Below are 18,174 nucleotides of genomic sequence, written 5' to 3'. Positions count from 1 at the left end.
GCACGAGCTGGTCGCCCCTGTGTGGCAGGCCCTCCGCCAGGCTGGGGTATGAGGATGGACGTGACCTCTGAGCTGCAGCTGCTCCCAGCCCAGCGGGGGAGGCAGACAAAGGGCCGGAGAGCTGGTCGGCTGCTGTGGGGTTTTCACATGACAGAGGCCTTGGAGAGTAAAGTCCCGCCCGACCCCGGCCTTGCTCTGGGAACACAGAGCCGTGCATTTTGAACGGTGGACAGAAGGCGACATCCAGATCTGACTGCCAGCTCAGTGCCCGCTTGCGTAGACCAGACTGACTGACGTTCTCCCAGCAAAGGCCCCCCGCAGGGCCTTGGAGACGCTGTCACTAGAGAACATGCCAGATCCCCGTGCAAACCCCCCTGGCCCCCCTCCTCCCCCGCCCCGTGCCGCCGTCCAGCAGGAGTCACGGTGACCTTTCTCGGCAGAGGAAGGTCCCAAGCTGCCCGCGGTCCAGCCTGACCCGCTCCCCAAGCTTCCCCACGAGCTGGGCTGGCGAAGCGTGTCTGCTTCCCCTCCCCTCCCCTCCGCCGTGATGCTTCTGGGATGGTACTTCCTGCACGGTGTTAGCAGAGAAACCAAAGGTCACCGTGTCTCCCGGGGAGAAGGCCCAGAGGGCAAGTTTAGCGATCTGGACTTCCGGTTTCTTTTCAGACATTCCAAGACTTAGCTTGGGGATCACCTTCCCACGTGGCAGCCCCGGTGGCTCACGTGCGCCCCGCCTGGCGCCCGGGGCGGGGTCCCTGCTTCCTCGCTCTCCCTCCTCACCTCCGTGCTCCCCGGAGTAGACGCCCTCCGTGGGGCTCTCGTGAGCAAATGAGCGAAGCGTGTGCCACGCCCTCCTCGCCTGGCCCTCGTGGGCTCCAGACCCGCGGCAGACGCGGCCCTGGGTCACCCCGCCAGGTCCCCGTGCGCGCGGGGCCCACAGGCCGCTGGGCTAGGGGGCAGGGAAGCAAATCCGCTGCTCCCACGCGGAGGCGGCTCTAACGCGCGTCCCCGGAGGCCCGTGGCGGGGCAGACGGTGGGCTTACGGCTTCGTGGAGTCGCTGGAGTGTCCCAGGAGGGGCGCCCAGCGGGCCGGTTCAGCAGGAGCAGAGGAGGGGGCTGAGGCCAAATCCGGAGAGAGAACCACATCCGGGACGGGGGGCGTGGGGTGTCCGCCCTTCGACGTCCATTAGGCCCCTCTGGGAGGGCCAGCCACCATACTGGCGGGGACACGGCTCCTCGCTGGGGGCCTCGAGGTCCAGGCTGTGGAGGAGAGACAGGCAGGCCTTTGCAGACACGGACAGAGCAAGACCGTGCCCAGAGCCGTGACTTCGGGGCGCTCGGTGCCGAGGTCCCCGCGTTCACAGCCTGAGATCTGAGCCAGGGAGAGAGGCCATGGGTTACTGCGCCCGAGGATGGATTTCAGAGGGTGCTGAGAGCTTAGATGGACGTGCAGAGTCCAGCGGCGTGGCCGGGTTGGGGTCCCCGTTTCGTGAATCATCTCCAGTTGCCGGTGGCCCACGGCAGCTGCCTTCCGAGTTTCTGAAGGCGCAGCCGGCGGGCAGCGGGCTCAGACGTCCCTGCCTCTGGGTGTAGCCGCGTCACAGATCCTAGCGCCTCGGTCAGCGTGAGGCCTCCTGCCACCATCCTCCCTGCACCCGCGGCCCAGCTGCCACTCTTCCGTTGTTTGGGCTGCATGGCTGGTCCTGAGGGCGTCAGGCCGCTCTGCGTGCGCTCTGCCTGGCCCCCTGCTCCAGCCCCATCCGTCTAACCCATTCTGTTCTCATTCCAGAGCCCCGGCCAGAGCATGCCATCTGCCCCCCCCCCGCTCCCCTCCCCCACGAGTACAAGCATGCTTTCTGCCCCTCATGGCCTCGGAGACTAATTCTGTCTGTATTTTCTTTCCTTCCCTCGGCCCCACTTCATATCTGATCACACACTGACTCGCGGCACCTGTTCTAACACACCACCCCCTTAAGGAGTGCTCTAAGAATAGGACCACTGAACGTGCTTTCTTGGAGCTGCCCGAGTATCCCCAGCAGACTCACCACAGTAAGAAGCTTTTCAGTATCCCCGAAGTAGCCGAGGAGGATGGAGAGCCCTGTGAGTTCTCGTACAAGCAGGGCGTAGGGGTCTCCTCCAGGGCCCGGACCCGGCTGGCCAGAGAGCCCAGGCCCGCCAGGCCCTGCAGGGGGCACGAGGCCCCGCTTGGCTCCCGGGTCCCTGCGAAACCCAGGGGCCCCCGGGCCGAGGACTTCGTGTTCGAAGACAGAGGCTGTCGGTTCAGCCGCTCGGCCGCCAGGAGCCCGGACAGCGGCCTAGACTGTGGGAGCGAAGAGGAGGAGACGCGGTTTAGTTTCAGAAGCGCCGCTGCCCAGTGCAGCCCCGGCCCCGGGCGCTGTCCCTGCAGGACGGGCCTGAGGCCCCTGCTGGCCCGGCGCCGGACGCTGACCCGGCAGAGCAGCGTCGAAGAAGATTCTGGGGAGCCAGCGGAGGCCGGCCATGTCGTCAGGAGCGATGAGGCCCAGCCGAGCCCGGAGAGGTCCGCCCCCAGCAAGTACAGCTGGGACGAGCCCGGGGGCCGTGAGGACTTCCGGGATGTCTGGAAGAAAAGCATAAAAATGTCCGACAGTAGGGCCAGTGCCAGACACGCCCAGCCTCCTCCCCGGGTTGCAGACGGTCCTTTGGTGTGTGAAGTAAACCTCCCGCTCACATCCGCTTGCCAAACCAATCCGTTTTCATTTCTTCACCTTCTTTTATTTTGGTGTCCATCCCGGGGACTCTCTCTGCTGGCTCTCTTTCATTTTCATGCATCTTTGATCTATGCGGCTTCCCAGTCTTTGGACCATGCTGATGATTTCTTTACTTTGCTTTAGAATGATGACCGCCTGCCCCCAAATCAGTGATGAGAGTGGCTGCTTTAATTAAAGGACAACTGAATCTAAATTTTAATTAAGGGTTAGCTGAACTATGATTCTCCAAAAGTTTGGCAACACGTACTTTGCAAAATGAACCGTGGGGACCTGCTTATGACTTACTGGTATTACTGAAGGTTTTTCTCTCGTTGTGGTTTTGGTGTTTGGTTGTGGTTGGTTTTGGCCTTCATCTATCATTGAAAAAAAGTAGAGAACAATGATTGAAGAGATCCGTTTTTGCATCTGTTTCCAAAGGTTTTCTTTTTCTTTTTTTTTTCCTGTTTCTTTCCTGCGACCAGTTTTCAGAATGACTTTTCCATCATCAGCTCTAGACCCATCCCCCTGCCTTGTCTTCCAGGCTTGTGAGTGGTTTTCAAGAGTAGGGATTCCTTCAAGGCTTCATTCATCTCTATATTGTGTCCTCTTTTCAGAACATTTGCTCCTGTCATGCTGAACTTTTCCATGAAAACACAGGTGAGACATCCCAGGGTTCCAGGCCCTGGGTCTGAGCCGGTGCAGTTTGTGATATGTCCACTAGAGGGCGCCGATCCACAGCCCCACCGACACCAGCAAACTGCAGCTCACTCCCTGTTCCCCGCCTGTGACAGACTAATTTCCGTAACTCCCACCCCCCCCCCCCCCGTTCCTTCCCTGTGTCCCTGAAAACTTCCTGACTCAAATTACCAGTGAGCTGGAGGTTTTGCTTCGATTCTCATATATGATGCGATGCAAACCTGTAGTGTGAATCAGAGGCAGACTTATCCGTAAAGGAGGACCGTTCAGGTTAGCCCTGGAATGTGATTGGTGTCTTTGGATTAGGGCCAAGATGTTGCCATGAGTTTCCAAGCTGATAACACACAGAAACTTCTGAGTTTTCGGTAACCTCGCATGCAACTTTGCCCAAGCGGGACATTTGGAAACGCAGTGTTTCCCCCGCTTTTGTGGTCTCTGGAGGGGCTGTGCTGAGACTAGGAAAGAGGGGGCGAAGGTGTGACGAGTCGCCTTTAAGCCACTGTCACCGTGGTTCGAAAGATTTGGCTTCGGCGGCAGTAGCGGCAACAGAAAGGTGCCTCCCGAGGGATGCTCTCTCGCCCCCACCCGTGCGTGGTGAAGCACGTGTGCTGTAGAAGACGGGGTGCCTGGGGTGAGCACGTTTTCCTCTTTCAGGTTATTCAGCTAACCTTTCAGTTAAAAGCTAAGTTTAGTTGCCTTTAGAGCTTCTGCTTCTAAGTTGAATTGATTTGGCTGACAATTCTTTCCTTCCCACGGCTGGCAAGCCTTCTGACCGTGTTGTTGTTTTGTCTTTAGATTTTAGGAAACCCGGTGACTGCTGGACGGGCTGATCGGGTGGATCTTGTGGGCCGGAGGTTTCCCCACGGCAGTGCTGGCCGCCACAGGTCCCGGCCAACGATGGTCCCGTCTGCTGGTTAGTGGGCCTGATGGAGGCCTCCTTCTTTCTTTTAACCACAGAGCGCGTGGCTGCTTGGTCCCCCATCTAAATATTTTTTAAAAAGTCATTAGGAATAGCATTTTCAACTAAATACAGAACACCCTCGGTTATTTATGGCAGAAGAAGGCAGAAACAGCACAAGATAAATAAAACCGAAATTTAAGTATTCTCAAAATATACTGACTTTTGACAGCAGTCTTCTCCCTACCAGTTTTTCTTTTTTCACTGCAAAGGCTGCCATGATAGGCATTGAAGAGATGGCGACGGGCCATCTCCCCACCTCCTAGTTCATGCTCTCGTGAGATGCTCATGGTCACAGCAGCAGAGGCGGGGATGGCGGCCGAACTCCAGATATCTAAACAAGCCCTGAGTCCATGGAGAGTTATCTGTATGCGTGAAACGCTTGGACAACTGGGGTTGAAAGTTATGAAAAACACCAGGAGGCCTGAATGTGTGCCCTGAACTGTGTGTTGACCCCGCCCATCTGGTCACCTCCTTGTGCATGAGTCATTCTGTGGCATCCAATTCCATTCTCTTAATTACTTTTTGGAATTCAGCCAGCCGTGCTGAAAGCTGTCATTGTAGTCATTCTAATCAATCCGCTAAGAGGGGAACGTGGCTGAAGGTCAGATGGGACTCTTTCTACTACTGGAATGAGCCCCGGCAAAACAATTCCAAAAAGTATTATGCACAAGATAATGGAATCTGGTAATCAGCACAAATAAACTAGCTTTGTGTGAAAACACACACACACACACACACACACACGAAACAAAGCAAGAGACCCACTCATGGAACAGAAGTAGATGAGAGCAAAACATCTTGATCTGGCGAGACAGGGCTCAAGGAATACAACCCGTGGAGGTCCAGACACCTGAAAACACAGCTTAAATAGCTGTGTTTAAATAGCTTTAAATCACATTTAAATCACATTTAAATAGCTAAGGTTTATAAGACAATGGGGCTTTGTTCACATCAGCCAAAAATAATTAAAGACTTTATACAGCAGTACAGATCCCCTGAAATTTCATCCTTCTTTCAGGCGTTTCTTCCTCATAGAGCCCAAACAATAGGGAAACAAAAGTTTCCTTTTCCATCTTTACAGTTTTTAGAATGTTTTTATTTTTATCAGTAAAAAATTTCAGACTGTTAGCCGACCTTTGAAAACACAGAGTGTATTCGTTTAGCTGAAAAATAACAAAAGAAGCCGAAATATAAACAAAATCAGCTGGAAAACACCGGTTTCACTTGTTACAGATGCACTAGCAGAGTTCTGTATGTACTAAGCTTACTCTGTTTTTGAGTGTTGTACACTGCTGCCACATGTCTCAGAGCTTCGTTTAATCTGTGTATAATTCCCGCTGTAGCAATTACAGAGGTTAAGTAGGTGCTCCTGGCTTGTAAAATAATGGCTTGTCGAGACTGACTGTCTTGAGGAACGAGGTGGGGACCAGTTCAAGACTGTTCTTCCTGTTGAGCTTGGCTCCTGAGTCCTCATTCGACTGTGACTTTAATGAGTGAAGGCTCATCACGTGAACTGCCACTCTTCCCGTGGCTGAAGATTAATGCCGCGGCACCAAGAAGGGGTGTGCTCTGGAGGAGGTCTCGTGGGTCTCCTACTCCAGTCTCCTAGGATGGAGAAGGAAAGTCTACAGGACTGAAAATAACGGTGCTACACATTGCCAGCTGGGCAAGGGAGTAAAGGAAAACGTCAGTGGACCCACAGTCTCCCCATCAGAGTCTCTAACAATCATTCAGTCAGTTTTGTCTTAAGGTAAAGAATGCAGAAGGCTGCACACGTGTCTTAATTTCGGTAAGACACTAGCTACGTTGGTAAAAACAGAGTAGGGCTGTGGTAACAGCTTAACCAAAAAGTCTGTTAATAATAGAATTCAAAACATGTTAAATAAATCCGTGATACAGTTGCTTTCATTGTACCTGATTTCTCATCATGGAGAAATGCAAGAACTCACATAAAAGGCATAATTAATATCAAATACTTTATATATTCATACACATATATACATACACAGACTGAAGAACCTATTATAATTTCAGAAGACAAAAGTGAATCATGGGACTTCCCTGGTGGCACAGTGGTTAGGAATCCGCCTGCCAATGCAGGGGACATGGGTTTGAGCCCTGGTCCAGGAAGATCCCACATGCCATGGAGCAACTAAGCCCGTGCGCCACAACTACTGAGCCTGTGCTCTAGAGCCCGCGAGCCACAACTACTGAGCCCTCGAGCCACAACTACTGAAGCCCGCGCGCCTAGAGCCCGTGCTCCGCAACAAGGGAAGCCACCGCAATGAGAAGCCCGCGCACCACAACGAAGAGGAGACCCTGCTCGCTGCAACTAGAGAAAGCCTGCGTGCAGCAACGAAGATCCAATGCAGCCAAAAATAAATAAATTATTTATTAAAAAAAAAAAAGTGAATCATGTTCAGCAGCTACCAAAAAAGAAGAGAATCATGCCCCAAACCCTAGGAAGTGAATAGTCAGTGACGTGTGAACAGACTATTTTCCTAGATCTAGTCCCTGTGTAACCGGAAGTGGGGTCTAGCTACTCGCTGCTCAAAAGCCAGTAAAGAGGCCAGGTTGGTGGAAAGGAAAGTTTGCTTTATTTTGGATGCTGGCAACCTGGTGGTGGTGGGGGACGCCTGTCCAAAGGCCGACTCCCCTCTCCCCCGAAAGTCGGGGGCTAGCGCTCTTATAGACGGAGGGAGGGGCCTACGTGCAGAACCAGCACAGGCAGCTCCGACAGGCATCTTGAACTTGGTCATCGGTGGTCTGACCAGTGTCATCTTGATGGTTTTAGGTACAGTGAGTCTTCAGTTCTAGGGTTGGATTGTTCCCATTTCCTTGAGGCCAGTTCTGGAATTGTGGCAGCTCATGTCATGGCTACAGTCTGGTCATCGTGTAGTTAACTTCTCCACCTGGTGTGGGTTTCAGTGTCTACAAAACAGCTCCCAGGACACGGCTCAGGATAGTATCTATAGCCCTTGAGGAGGAACTAAAGGTCCCTGATTATGCTTAATGACTAAACTATTTTTATTTGGTCTCCTTTGTGTTCCTTTGCTTCTGCATTTTCTCACTTCTCTGATTAAACTTATTCTTTGGCTAAAGCTTTTCCGCAGACAAAAGGCAGGCTGAGGACATGGCGTGGTGGGCAAGAACCTGCTCTGTTTCACCTGTTTAGTTATATTTTTCTTGTGCAAATATCAGCAATTAATACTTTAGAAATCTGCCATACTCCAAAAGCATCCATTTTCTTTTTCAGAGGAACTTAAGTCTATAGACCATATGCTTCCTAAATATATTTTTAATAAGCAATGCATTCACAGTTAAAATATACTATACTTTTAATATACCCTGGGTTTCCTAAATTAAGAAAACAATGCCCCTTCTGATTTAAAAAGATAAAAATTATGCAGCTCCACATCTAATAAATTCTAAATCATGTAATTAGCATAAGGAAGGCCTCAGAACATTGATCAATGACCCCAAAGGAGGATTTCATTGGGTTTGGCTTCTTCCTCTATAATTTTTGGTCTTTGCATTTATCTAGTTATTTACCTGTCAGATGAAAAGGCCCGAGGGTGCACCATTCTAAACATGAAGTACCACATTCAGGAGCATTCTGTTCTTACTAACCGACTGTGCAGGTCTCCACCCCCCTCCCCCCATTTTCCCCAGTTATTTTGGCTACTGACCTTGTAGAGCAAAAGGAAATGCAGCACATTTTCTCTGCGTCCAGATGGGAAAAATTAAAAATGAATAACTAAAGAAACAAAACTTGGCCCTCTAGAAAGGAAACTCTTCTCCCTGGGTTCCGCTGCAAGGAGAAGATGAGCAGCTGTAAAGTATGTTTCACAGGTGACCCCCTTTTTCTCCGTAGAACTTACATTAGACAGGAACAGTGGAAGCGGTGCTCTTGGTCAGGTAGTGAGGGAAGTAGTTCACCTGTAGAAGACGATGCTTATTCTGGCAGCACAGGTGGCCTCGGGAGCCGACGGGCCAATCATGAGCCCCGACTTTGCACGTGGTATGCGGACCCTTCCTCCTTCCTGACAAAGACCCCCTCCCACCCCGGGCCAGGACATTCCACATCAGGGCAGAGGGAGGAGCGCCCACTCCCAGGTCAGACCAGCAGCTAGAGATAAGTTCTTCCTTGAGTCTAGCCTGCCACCAAGAAAGAGAAGGACCTCTCGGTCGCCCACTTTGGTCCCTGCGAAGCCAGATCTCCATGGACACGTTCCATGGTGGCCACTGTTCTCTCCCCATGAGGTCTGATTCTCGGACAGCCTCTCATGCACCTTCTCTGGAGGAAACAGTGCAGTGACATCACACCCACACTTCCGCTCATACACACCAACTCCAAGTGCTCCAACCGCTTCCACCCCATCCCCACTCCTGGCCCCAAACCAGAGAGAGGAGAGATCCTGTAATGGTGAGGGTGACCCTGCCCGCTGTTTTCACTGAGCATCGGCACTAGCCTCAGATCCCCGCTCCGGTCTCCAGTGCCTAATGCCTCCCACTTGTGCTCAGTGAGATTTGGGACTTAAAGATGTAAAGGCACGGTTTTCCACATATCACGATGCCTGAACTTGAGCCAACTCCTGAGAGCATGCACTCGATGTGGATTATAGGTGTGACTCAAAAGTCTTCCAGGGTGATGCTGACCTACCCAACCCTCCCCTATGAACTGGCCCCTGTGAACTTGCCTGTACGTTTTGACTCCACATCACTACGTCAACTCAGCTGGAGAAGCCCTGGGAACCCTCTGGGTGCAGCCAAAGCTGTAGCCACAATGCTCTTTCATTGACATTTCCCTCAGCTGAAATGGCATCCAGTGGGTCACATCACCGTTGTGTTAAGTTCCTTCTGCAAATCTCCCACAGTATCTGACTGAATCAAAAACAGGCATCCTTATCATGCTCTCACGGTTTTCTCTACCATCAGCCACGAGCACGAGAAACCACTGCATCACTGCATACACCGAGATGTTCATAGTTCACGGGATGGTATACCATTAGCTTCACACTATTCAATTTAGATAACATTGAAAACTAGGGGAAAAAGTATGAGATCTTCTCACTGACTATAAATGAAAGCAAAACCAGTGTGAAGAAATCAGGCCCTGCTGCTCAGAAGTTTTGTTCCCTAGCAGAAGCGAAGTTACTGAATGTTTAGGTTATCTCGGCATCCTAAAAAGATCCCGAATTCAAATAATGTAAACAGTTCACTGCATTTTAAAAACCAACCTTTCCTGCAGCTAAAGTGCCTTTTTTATTTTTCAACTGCATGTTTCTGCTGGTGAAAGAAGCCGAGGCTCTTGACTCTCCTGCCTCCCCCCTCCTCCCCGCCTTTCCTGTGTTTTCCACACACCTGTGACGTCCTCTTCTCCCACTTCCTGTGCTACTTGTGCTGATGACACCAGTTTTGACTGGCTGCTTGTCCCACCCCTACCCTCTCTTCTAATGATTGCGGTTTTTCTCATTTGTTCCCCACTGATGTTCTGAGCCCTTATTGTGTGGTCAGAACAGTATAATTTACTAGCAGATGTTCATTCTCTCTCTATATATTTAAATGTATATATATATAGTGAGATATATGCATATGTATGATGATATCTAATAATACATATGCATATATATTAGGATTTCAAAAAGAATTCTCTTTAGAATCTCGATGATAGGTAGACTTGAAACTCAATCCCGCTAGGAAGTCATTAATTTGCTGTAATGCATTTGTTGCCACTTACCTATTTGGGGCTAAGTGAGCAGCTTGGTCACCTATATCAAACTTTGACTAATATACAGATGCATTGCAACGTCCATGTGCTCTGGCTCGGCTGTTATGGAAACACACAGAGAGTCTCCGGGTCTCTGGCCCCTGAACAGGCCTGTGCGGCCACGTCCTAATCCCGAGGACTCGCCCACCTGGCGCTCAGGCCTGCCCTGAAAGGAGGTCGTTGAGACAAAGTCCTTTATCTCTCGCTGTCTTCACACGCAGCACACCTAGGGTCATGCTGGTGCCTGTGTTGTATACTAGTTATTTGCTTGTCAAACCCATCTCTGTCGAGATGATCCATTTCTGCCTGCATATTAAGCCACCCATTTTTTTAAAGACAAAAGTTAAAGTGCCACAGCCTCCCAAAGTGTGGGAGTTTCTAAAACCACACTTCCTATAACAGCTCATGTTTCTGGGTAAAGCTGGGGAATGGCCACGGGAATTACTTAGCACCCTGTCCTTTATCCCACACGCTCCCAGATGAGTACGGTGGGCGGAACCGGCTTTCTCCAGACTTCTATGAAGAGTCAGAGACGGACCCTGGGGCGGAAGAGCTCCCACCCCGGATCTTTGTGGCTCTTTTTGACTACGACCCCCTCACCATGTCCCCAAACCCAGATGCTGCGGAAGAGGAGCTTCCCTTTAAAGAAGGGCAGATCATCAAGGTGGGGGCATGGCTGGGGGTGATGGGGAGGGCACGGTGGGGGGGAGTAAGGGGGGAGGATGGGGAGGGGGCACTCGCCAGACCCAAGTTCCTTAACACATCACAACGACAAGCTGCTTTCTCTTGCATTCGACATTCAGCCTTCCTCTCAGCAGAGGAGGGGGGCCTGAGTCGAGTCGGAACGAAGAAGCAGGATGCTCCCTAGGAGAGGGGAAAGAGCCTTGAGTCCTAAGTTTGCAGATTTCCAAAAGGGCACTGACAACTCGCCTTTGAAAGTGGTCCTAATGTTTGTCTGATAAAACGGGGCATTGAAAGGATGGTGCTGCTTACCCCACAGAATAGTACCCTCAGAATTTCTTTGTTAGTTGAGATTTTTTCACTTCTAGAATATCCGACAGTGGCACTGTCTTCTTATGGAAGAACCATTTGCACTTCCAAGTGGGGTGGGGTCTCATCACCTGGCCTCAGCTAGCAGCCCCCCTACTTGATGGGAGGCCCAGGGGCTGTCCAAACCCTGGAGGAGAAACAGGTTCTTAGAGGTAGAGATGTATAGGGTGAGGGCTACGTGTACACATTTACACCCACGTGCTGGTCGTTTTGGTGTTCTTCAAGTCTGTTTCTGACTAGGTACGACTCTACCGTGAGTAGAGCTGATGTATTTCTGAACCAGCCCAGCCCAATGCCTTAACTTCTTCCCATGGCTCCAGGTTTACGGTGATAAAGATGCTGATGGATTCTACCGCGGGGAAACCTGCGCTCGGCTTGGCCTTATTCCTTGTAACATGGTCTCTGAAATCCAGGCAGACGATGAGGAGGTGATGGATCAGCTTCTCAGACAAGGCTTCCTCCCCCTGAACACACCTGTGGAGAAAATAGGTAAGAGGCAACCCCTTGCTCACCCGTGGACCTGTAGGCCGCGAGGCTCCTGCCCTCCTGAGGGTTTCATAGCAAAAACACCAGCTCAGAGCAGGAGACAGCGCTGAGCAGGATCCCACCTGCACCATCTGAATGTGTCACAGGAAATCTGAGTGTTAACCATCGGCTTTTCTTGGGCAAAACCCACTCAGTAAACCAGGCTTGTAATAGTCTTGCTGCGATACGGACATATAGGCATCTAAATATTTATGAAAACACAGATGATCTTCTCAGAGAAGATGAAGTACAGCCTTGCTTACTAAAGGTCTATCACATCTAGAAAATAAGCAACTGCTTTTGGGTTGTTCTGGACTGAATGTTTGTGTCCCCCCAAAATTCATTCGTTGAAATCCTGATCCCCAATGTGATGCTATTAGGAGGTGGGGCCTTTGGGAGGTGATGAGGTCATGAGGGTGGAGCCCCCCATGGATGGGATTAGTGCCCTTATAGAAGAGACCGCAGAGAGGCCCCTCACCCCTTCCATCATGTGAGGACACTGTGAGAAGTAAGCCGTCTGTATGCCAGGAAGGAGGGAAGAAGGTCCTCACCAGACACCAAGTCAGCCAGCACCTTTGTCTTGGACCCCCAGCCTCCAGGACTGTGAGAAATAGATATTTGTTGTCTAAGCCACCCAGTCTGTGGCACTTTGTTATATCAGCCTGAATGGACTAAGACACTGGTAATATACTTTGAACATTGCCTATCTGTGATAAATTTCAAAGGATGATGGGGCAGTGTTATGCCTTCCATTCTTCCGGTGAATTTTGCTTATCCAAAGGCATAAAAGATTATTACCCTTTAATTTGGATACTAAATGCCTTCGTTTATCTTGAACCACTCTGCAGCACCAGTGAGCCAGCCAACAGCAAAACTGTTTTCAGCAACATTACATTTATGATCTTTAATTTTTCCCATGTGCAAGGAAAATCTACTCATTCAAAAGGCCTCTACTTTTTCTAAATAGCTGTAGACAGAAATACCTGTTTTATGTCATTCATATTTAAAGTTTTAATACTTCAAAACATTAGATTCACTTCTAAATGACACTCCAAAGACAAAATTCAGTGGTTAAAGAATATGCATGGTTTTAAGGATAAACACAAAATCAAATAAAATGCCTCAGACTTTTTGGTATTAATGAGCTCATGGTCTCAAGTTACGATCCACATCGAAGAGTCGAGGTTGCATATGATTAAATTGCCCAGATTAAATCCACGAGACTGCGGCTCTCTGAGCCCCTCTCACCATCCACTCCCTTGCATTGCTGTCTTCTTTCCTGAAGTGAACAGTGATTGTTCATAGAGGCAACGGGCTCTGTGCACCACGAACCCAGGGAGCCTAGGAGTGATCTGCTAAAAACCAGAAACTTGATTTACGTGATCAGTTAGATTAAATGTCTTTTTATTCCATTCTAGTTTTCTAAATGTGACTAGTTGAGGGAACCAAGCTGAGATATCTGCTTGCCCTTCTATTATTAGGAAATAGCCTTCTTCATGGTGAAAGACCGAATGCTTTCCTCCCAAGACTGGGAGTAAGGCTGCAATGTCTGCCCTCACCTCTTCTTTCCAGCATCACGCAGAGCGTGCGGTAACGGGAGAGCCAGGAAGCAGCGGTACACAGAATGAAAAGGTGACATGAAAATTTACTTTAAAAATCTCACATATTGATAAATAAAGCTCCTAGAACTCACAAGTGAGATTAGCGAGGCCAGTGGATACAAAAGCAATGGTATTTCCATAGGTTAGCAATGAAAAATTTGAGATTTAAATTTAAAAAGTAATACCACTTAACAATAACACAATGCAGATGTGAAATACTTACGGTTAAATCTAACAAAATATGTGCAGGATCTGTATGCTGAAAACCATAAAACACTGATGAAAGAAATCAAAGAATCCCTGAGTAAATAGAGATACAATGCTCATAGACTTAATATTGCTAAGATATTAAGATGTCAAATATCCCCAAACTGACCTATAGATTTCATCACAACTGCAATGAAGGTCTGCGCAAAGGTTTATGTAGAATCCATAAGCTAAATCTTTCATGCATATGAAAAGTCAAAGGAACTAAAATCACTAAAACAATTTTTTAGAAGAACAGAAGTGGAAGACTCATGTAACTTGATTTTAAGACTCACTATAAAGGCAAACTGATCAAGACCATGTGGTATTGGAGAAAGGCAGACACACAGATCAACAGAACAGAATGGAGCCCGGAAACAGATCAACACATACACGGTCAGTTGATTTTCAACAAAGGTAAAAATGCAGTTCAATGGAGAAAGGATAGTCTATTCAATAATAGGTGCTGGAATTATTGGACATCCACAGGCCAAAAATCAATCTCAAGCCATAGTCTCACCGTATTAAAAAACTTAACTCAAGATGGAACACCGTCTTAAATATAAAAACAAAGACTATAAAACTTCTAGAAGAAAACATAGGAGAAAAACTGACGATCGGGCAACAATTTCTTTGATATGATATATTTTAAAAATTGTGTTAGATGTCATCAAAATCAAATACTTCTCAGCTTAGAAAGACACCATTAAGAGGATGAAAAGAGAAGCCACAAGCTGGCAGAAAATATTTGCGAGTAACTCAGCAGAAAGGGATTTATATTTAGAATACAGAAAAAACTTTCAAAACTTGACAATTAAAAAAACCCCCAATAAACAGAAGTTGAGTCACGGATGTAGAAAACAAACTTCTGGTCACCAGGGGATGGGGAGAGAGGGATAAATTGGGAGATTGGGATTGACATATACACACTACTGTATATAAAATAGATAACTAATAAGAACCTGCTGTATAGCACAGGGAACTCTACTCACTAGTCTGTAATGGCCTATATGGGAAAAGAATCTAAAAAAAAAAAAGAAAAGAGTGGATATGTGTATATGTCTAACTGATTCACTTTGCTGTACACATGAAAATAATGCAACATTGTAAATGAACTATACTCCAATAAAAATTTAAAAAAATTTTTTATCATAAAAAATAAATAAAACCATCAATTAACAAATAAAAAAATAGCCCAATAAAAATGTTGACAAAAGATTTGAAGAGATCCCTTACCAAAGAAGATATATGGATGGTAAATAAACATATGGAAAAATGCTTAACATCATTAGTGAATAAAGCCATGATGAGAAACCAACACACACCTACTAGAATGGCTAAAATGAAAAAGACTGCTCATACCAAGTGTGGGCAAGTGTGGAGCAACTGGAACTCTCGTTTGCTTGCAGTGTTACTGAACCAGACTTGGGTCCACTCACCTGATATGCAGCAAAGACAATTTATTGACATCAGGTTGTGGTGAAGGAAAGTACAGCATTTATTGCAGGTGCCAAGCGAGGGGAACAGGCAGCTCATGCTCAAATGAACCAAACTCCCAATGGCTTTCAGGGAAGGGTCTCTAAAGAAAGGTGAGGGAGGGGGCTGCAGGGTGCCTGGTCAGCTCGTGGACCTTCTTCTGATTGGTTGGTGGTGAGGTAATTGAGAATCAACATCATCAATCTTCTGGTTCCAACCGGTCTGGGGTCTACGTACATGCTGGTGGTCTGCAGTTAACTACTTCCACCTGGTGGAGGTTTTAGTATCTGTAAAACAGCTCTCAGAATAGTACCTATAGCCCTTGAGGAGGAACTAAGGATCCTTGACATTGTTTTCTAGCTAAACTATTGTTATTTTGTGTTGCTTGACCTTATTCCCTTGTTTCCACATTTTCTCATGTCTCTGATTAAATCTGCTCTTTGGAACTCGGGGAAGGCCTAGGAGGCTAAAGCTTTTCTACAAACAAGAGGCAGGGGACACCGTGTGGCAGGGGGTGGGGTCTGTCCCCCGGAAGGCCCTGTAGGGTTCTGCTCGGTTTCACTGGAGTGTAAGATGGTACAACCACTTTGCAAAACAGGTATGGGTTCCTCTAAAGGTAAACCTACACTTACAATCCAATCCTATCCACTCCTGTATACTTACCCAAGAGGCATGAAAACATGTTCACACAAAAGACTGTACATGAGTATTTATGGTGGTTTGACTAATAATCACTGATAAGGGGAAACAACTCAAATGTCTTCCAGCTGGTAAATGGATAAAATAACTATGGTGCATCCATACCATGGGATACTACTCACCGATAAAAGTAGAACAAACTATTGATCCGTGCAGTAGCATGAATGGATCTCAGATGCATTGTCCAAAGGAAAGAAGCCAGTCCCCAAAAGCTACATCTGTGTGATGCCATTTAAACGATATTCTGAAAAAGGCAAAACTATCGGGACAGAAAACAGGCCAGTGGTTACCCAGGCTGGAGGTGACAACAAGGGGGCATAAAGGAATTTTGGGGGGTGACGGAGCTTCAGTATCTTGACGGCTGTGGTGGTTATAAGACCACATGAGCTTGTTCACGGATGTGCTGGAGAAAGGGGTGGGCGCTGCCCTGACTTTGCTGGCACTAGTGCCCAGCGGTCGTCTCGGCCACACTGGCCATCTGTGACCCGGCTCCACTCACCCAGTGTCAAGGGAGAGGGGACGCCACCGGCTCTGAAGTCACTTCATGGTGGCTTTCTTCTTCTCCGTGTGATGTGAACAGAGAGAAACAGAAGAAGCAGCCGGCAGCGCTCGGTGGCGACGCGGAGGATGGTGGCCCTGTACGACTACGACCCGAGGGAGAGCTCGCCCAACATCGATGTCGAGGTACCGGCCAAGCACCCCGTACCTCTGCCGACAACACCGCTCCCTCCCTCCCTTCTCTGGAACCGTCCGAGGGAAGGGCTACCCGACCAGTAACTAGGGACCCAGGCAGGCAGGAGAGAGGTCGTGAGCCTGGTGACACGCTCAGGACATGGCAGGCAGGGCACAGGGCAAGCCCTGTGACCCACACCTGGCGGTGATGGGTCGTCCTGGAGAGAGAAAGCAAAGCCCCCTGCATGTGGTCCCTGACCCGCATGACCACCACACACACATTCAAGGAAAATAGAGAAGAAAGGATGGATGTTCTCTGTGCATATAGGTTTGGTGTCCTAGGAACATTGTGAAAACTGAAAAGGATTTGCCTTCAGGAATGAAAGATTAGGTTTTCACCCTGTGGAGCTGCTTTCTTAGATGACAAGATGTGTACCAATCCCTGGTCCTCAGTATTTCTGTTACATCTGACGGGCGACCAGCTTGTGGTTCAGATTCAGAGCTCAGGTATATTCAAATTTCTGTACAGGCTTGATGTGTATGTGATGCCTGATGGCTCTTAGGTAGGAACTTTAGTCCCTCTTTTCACGTCTAGAGATAAAAATGCAATTTTTTCTGGTATCCTCTGCTGGATTCTATGCACCCACCTCTAGCCTGGAGCCTGGCATAGAGTAGACACTTAATAAATAGACATTTAATTACAGATTTTTTTTTTTACACTCAGTGAAAGGCTGTTTGTGCAATGGTCCCTACACTGCAGAGAACATCTCCTTGAGGCTCCGGGTTTTTTAAGTTACTATTTGGCTGGTTCTAAAGACGTACCACCAGCAGAGCGTGGAGATGACCTTGAATTCTGGCCGAGAATCAGAGCCCGGCAGCCCTTTTCTTGTAGCCTGGAGTCATCGTGACATATCCTTCCTTTCTAAGAGGCTAGGGACAGAGGCATTCATCAGATTTATGCCTTTCCTCCTTATTTGACTGAAAGAATAGGTTCATACCAAAATGATAAGAAAAAAAGAGAAATCATACCAGAAATCATGAAGAACTTTTTTTTTAAAAAAAGCAACTTCTGTCTCCAGGAGAACACTATTAACTTTATGTTCTCTCTCTACAGGCTGAACTTACATTTTGCACTGGAGATATTATTACTGTTTTTGGTGAAATTGATGAAGATGGATTTTATTATGTAAGTTTTGAAGCATCAAATATATATATATATATATATATATATATATATATATTTTTTTTTTGCTTGCCTGTTCTTTCCCCTGAAATTATGTATGAACTTTGTATGGCTTGCTGACAGGTTGGCTAATTTGCTTGTCTTCCTCCCTGAGGACATATACTATAGGACGGCAGTCGTGTGACCTTCACAGTTCCTTCTTTTCTAACGGAGGTGTTTTCGATGTATACAAGCTGTCAGCAAAGGAAGGGTATTCACATGTTTACATTTAAAATTTCCTTCATCCAAACCTTTACCAAACAGTTTAATGTTCTGGATTACTTACTGCGTAGGTAATAAATACATTTTCAAATAGGAAAAGGAAGAAATACAAAGAAGCCTAATTAATTAATTAAAAGCAACAGCGTTTCGGCCTCCTCCCTGACCTCCTTCTCGCAGCCCCGTGGACCCAGCCTCTGGGGGGCAGTCCTGGCTCTACCCCAGTGCCAGCCTCCTTCCTTCTCATTCCCGTTCCCGTGGAGGAGCCGGTCTCCCGATAATCCCCGAGGAAGAGAAGGTGGTCATCT

At 48.1% G+C, this 18,174-nt stretch overlaps 1 protein-coding gene across 1 annotated transcript in view; it reads left to right on the top strand.

Annotated features, from left to right (window-relative positions):
* The window catches only part of RIMBP2 (RIMS binding protein 2), a 267,099-nt gene that overhangs the window by 238,647 nt on the left and 10,278 nt on the right, over positions 1-18,174 (top strand). Inside the window, exons 15-20 of the mRNA XM_057527204.1 lie at positions 1,977-2,684; positions 4,221-4,338; positions 10,636-10,820; positions 11,527-11,695; positions 16,334-16,437; positions 17,540-17,611. Of these exons, the coding sequence (XP_057383187.1) occupies positions 1,977-2,684; positions 4,221-4,338; positions 10,636-10,820; positions 11,527-11,695; positions 16,334-16,437; positions 17,540-17,611 (1,356 nt within the window). The remainder of the gene's footprint in view (positions 1-1,976; positions 2,685-4,220; positions 4,339-10,635; positions 10,821-11,526; positions 11,696-16,333; positions 16,438-17,539; positions 17,612-18,174) is intronic.

This window comes from Balaenoptera acutorostrata, chromosome 13, assembly GCF_949987535.1.
Source record: "Balaenoptera acutorostrata chromosome 13, mBalAcu1.1, whole genome shotgun sequence".
NCBI classification, from domain to species: domain Eukaryota; kingdom Metazoa; phylum Chordata; class Mammalia; order Artiodactyla; family Balaenopteridae; genus Balaenoptera; species Balaenoptera acutorostrata.
The sequence above is the reverse complement of the archived record's forward strand: the minus strand, read 5'-3'. Positions and strand labels throughout refer to the sequence as shown.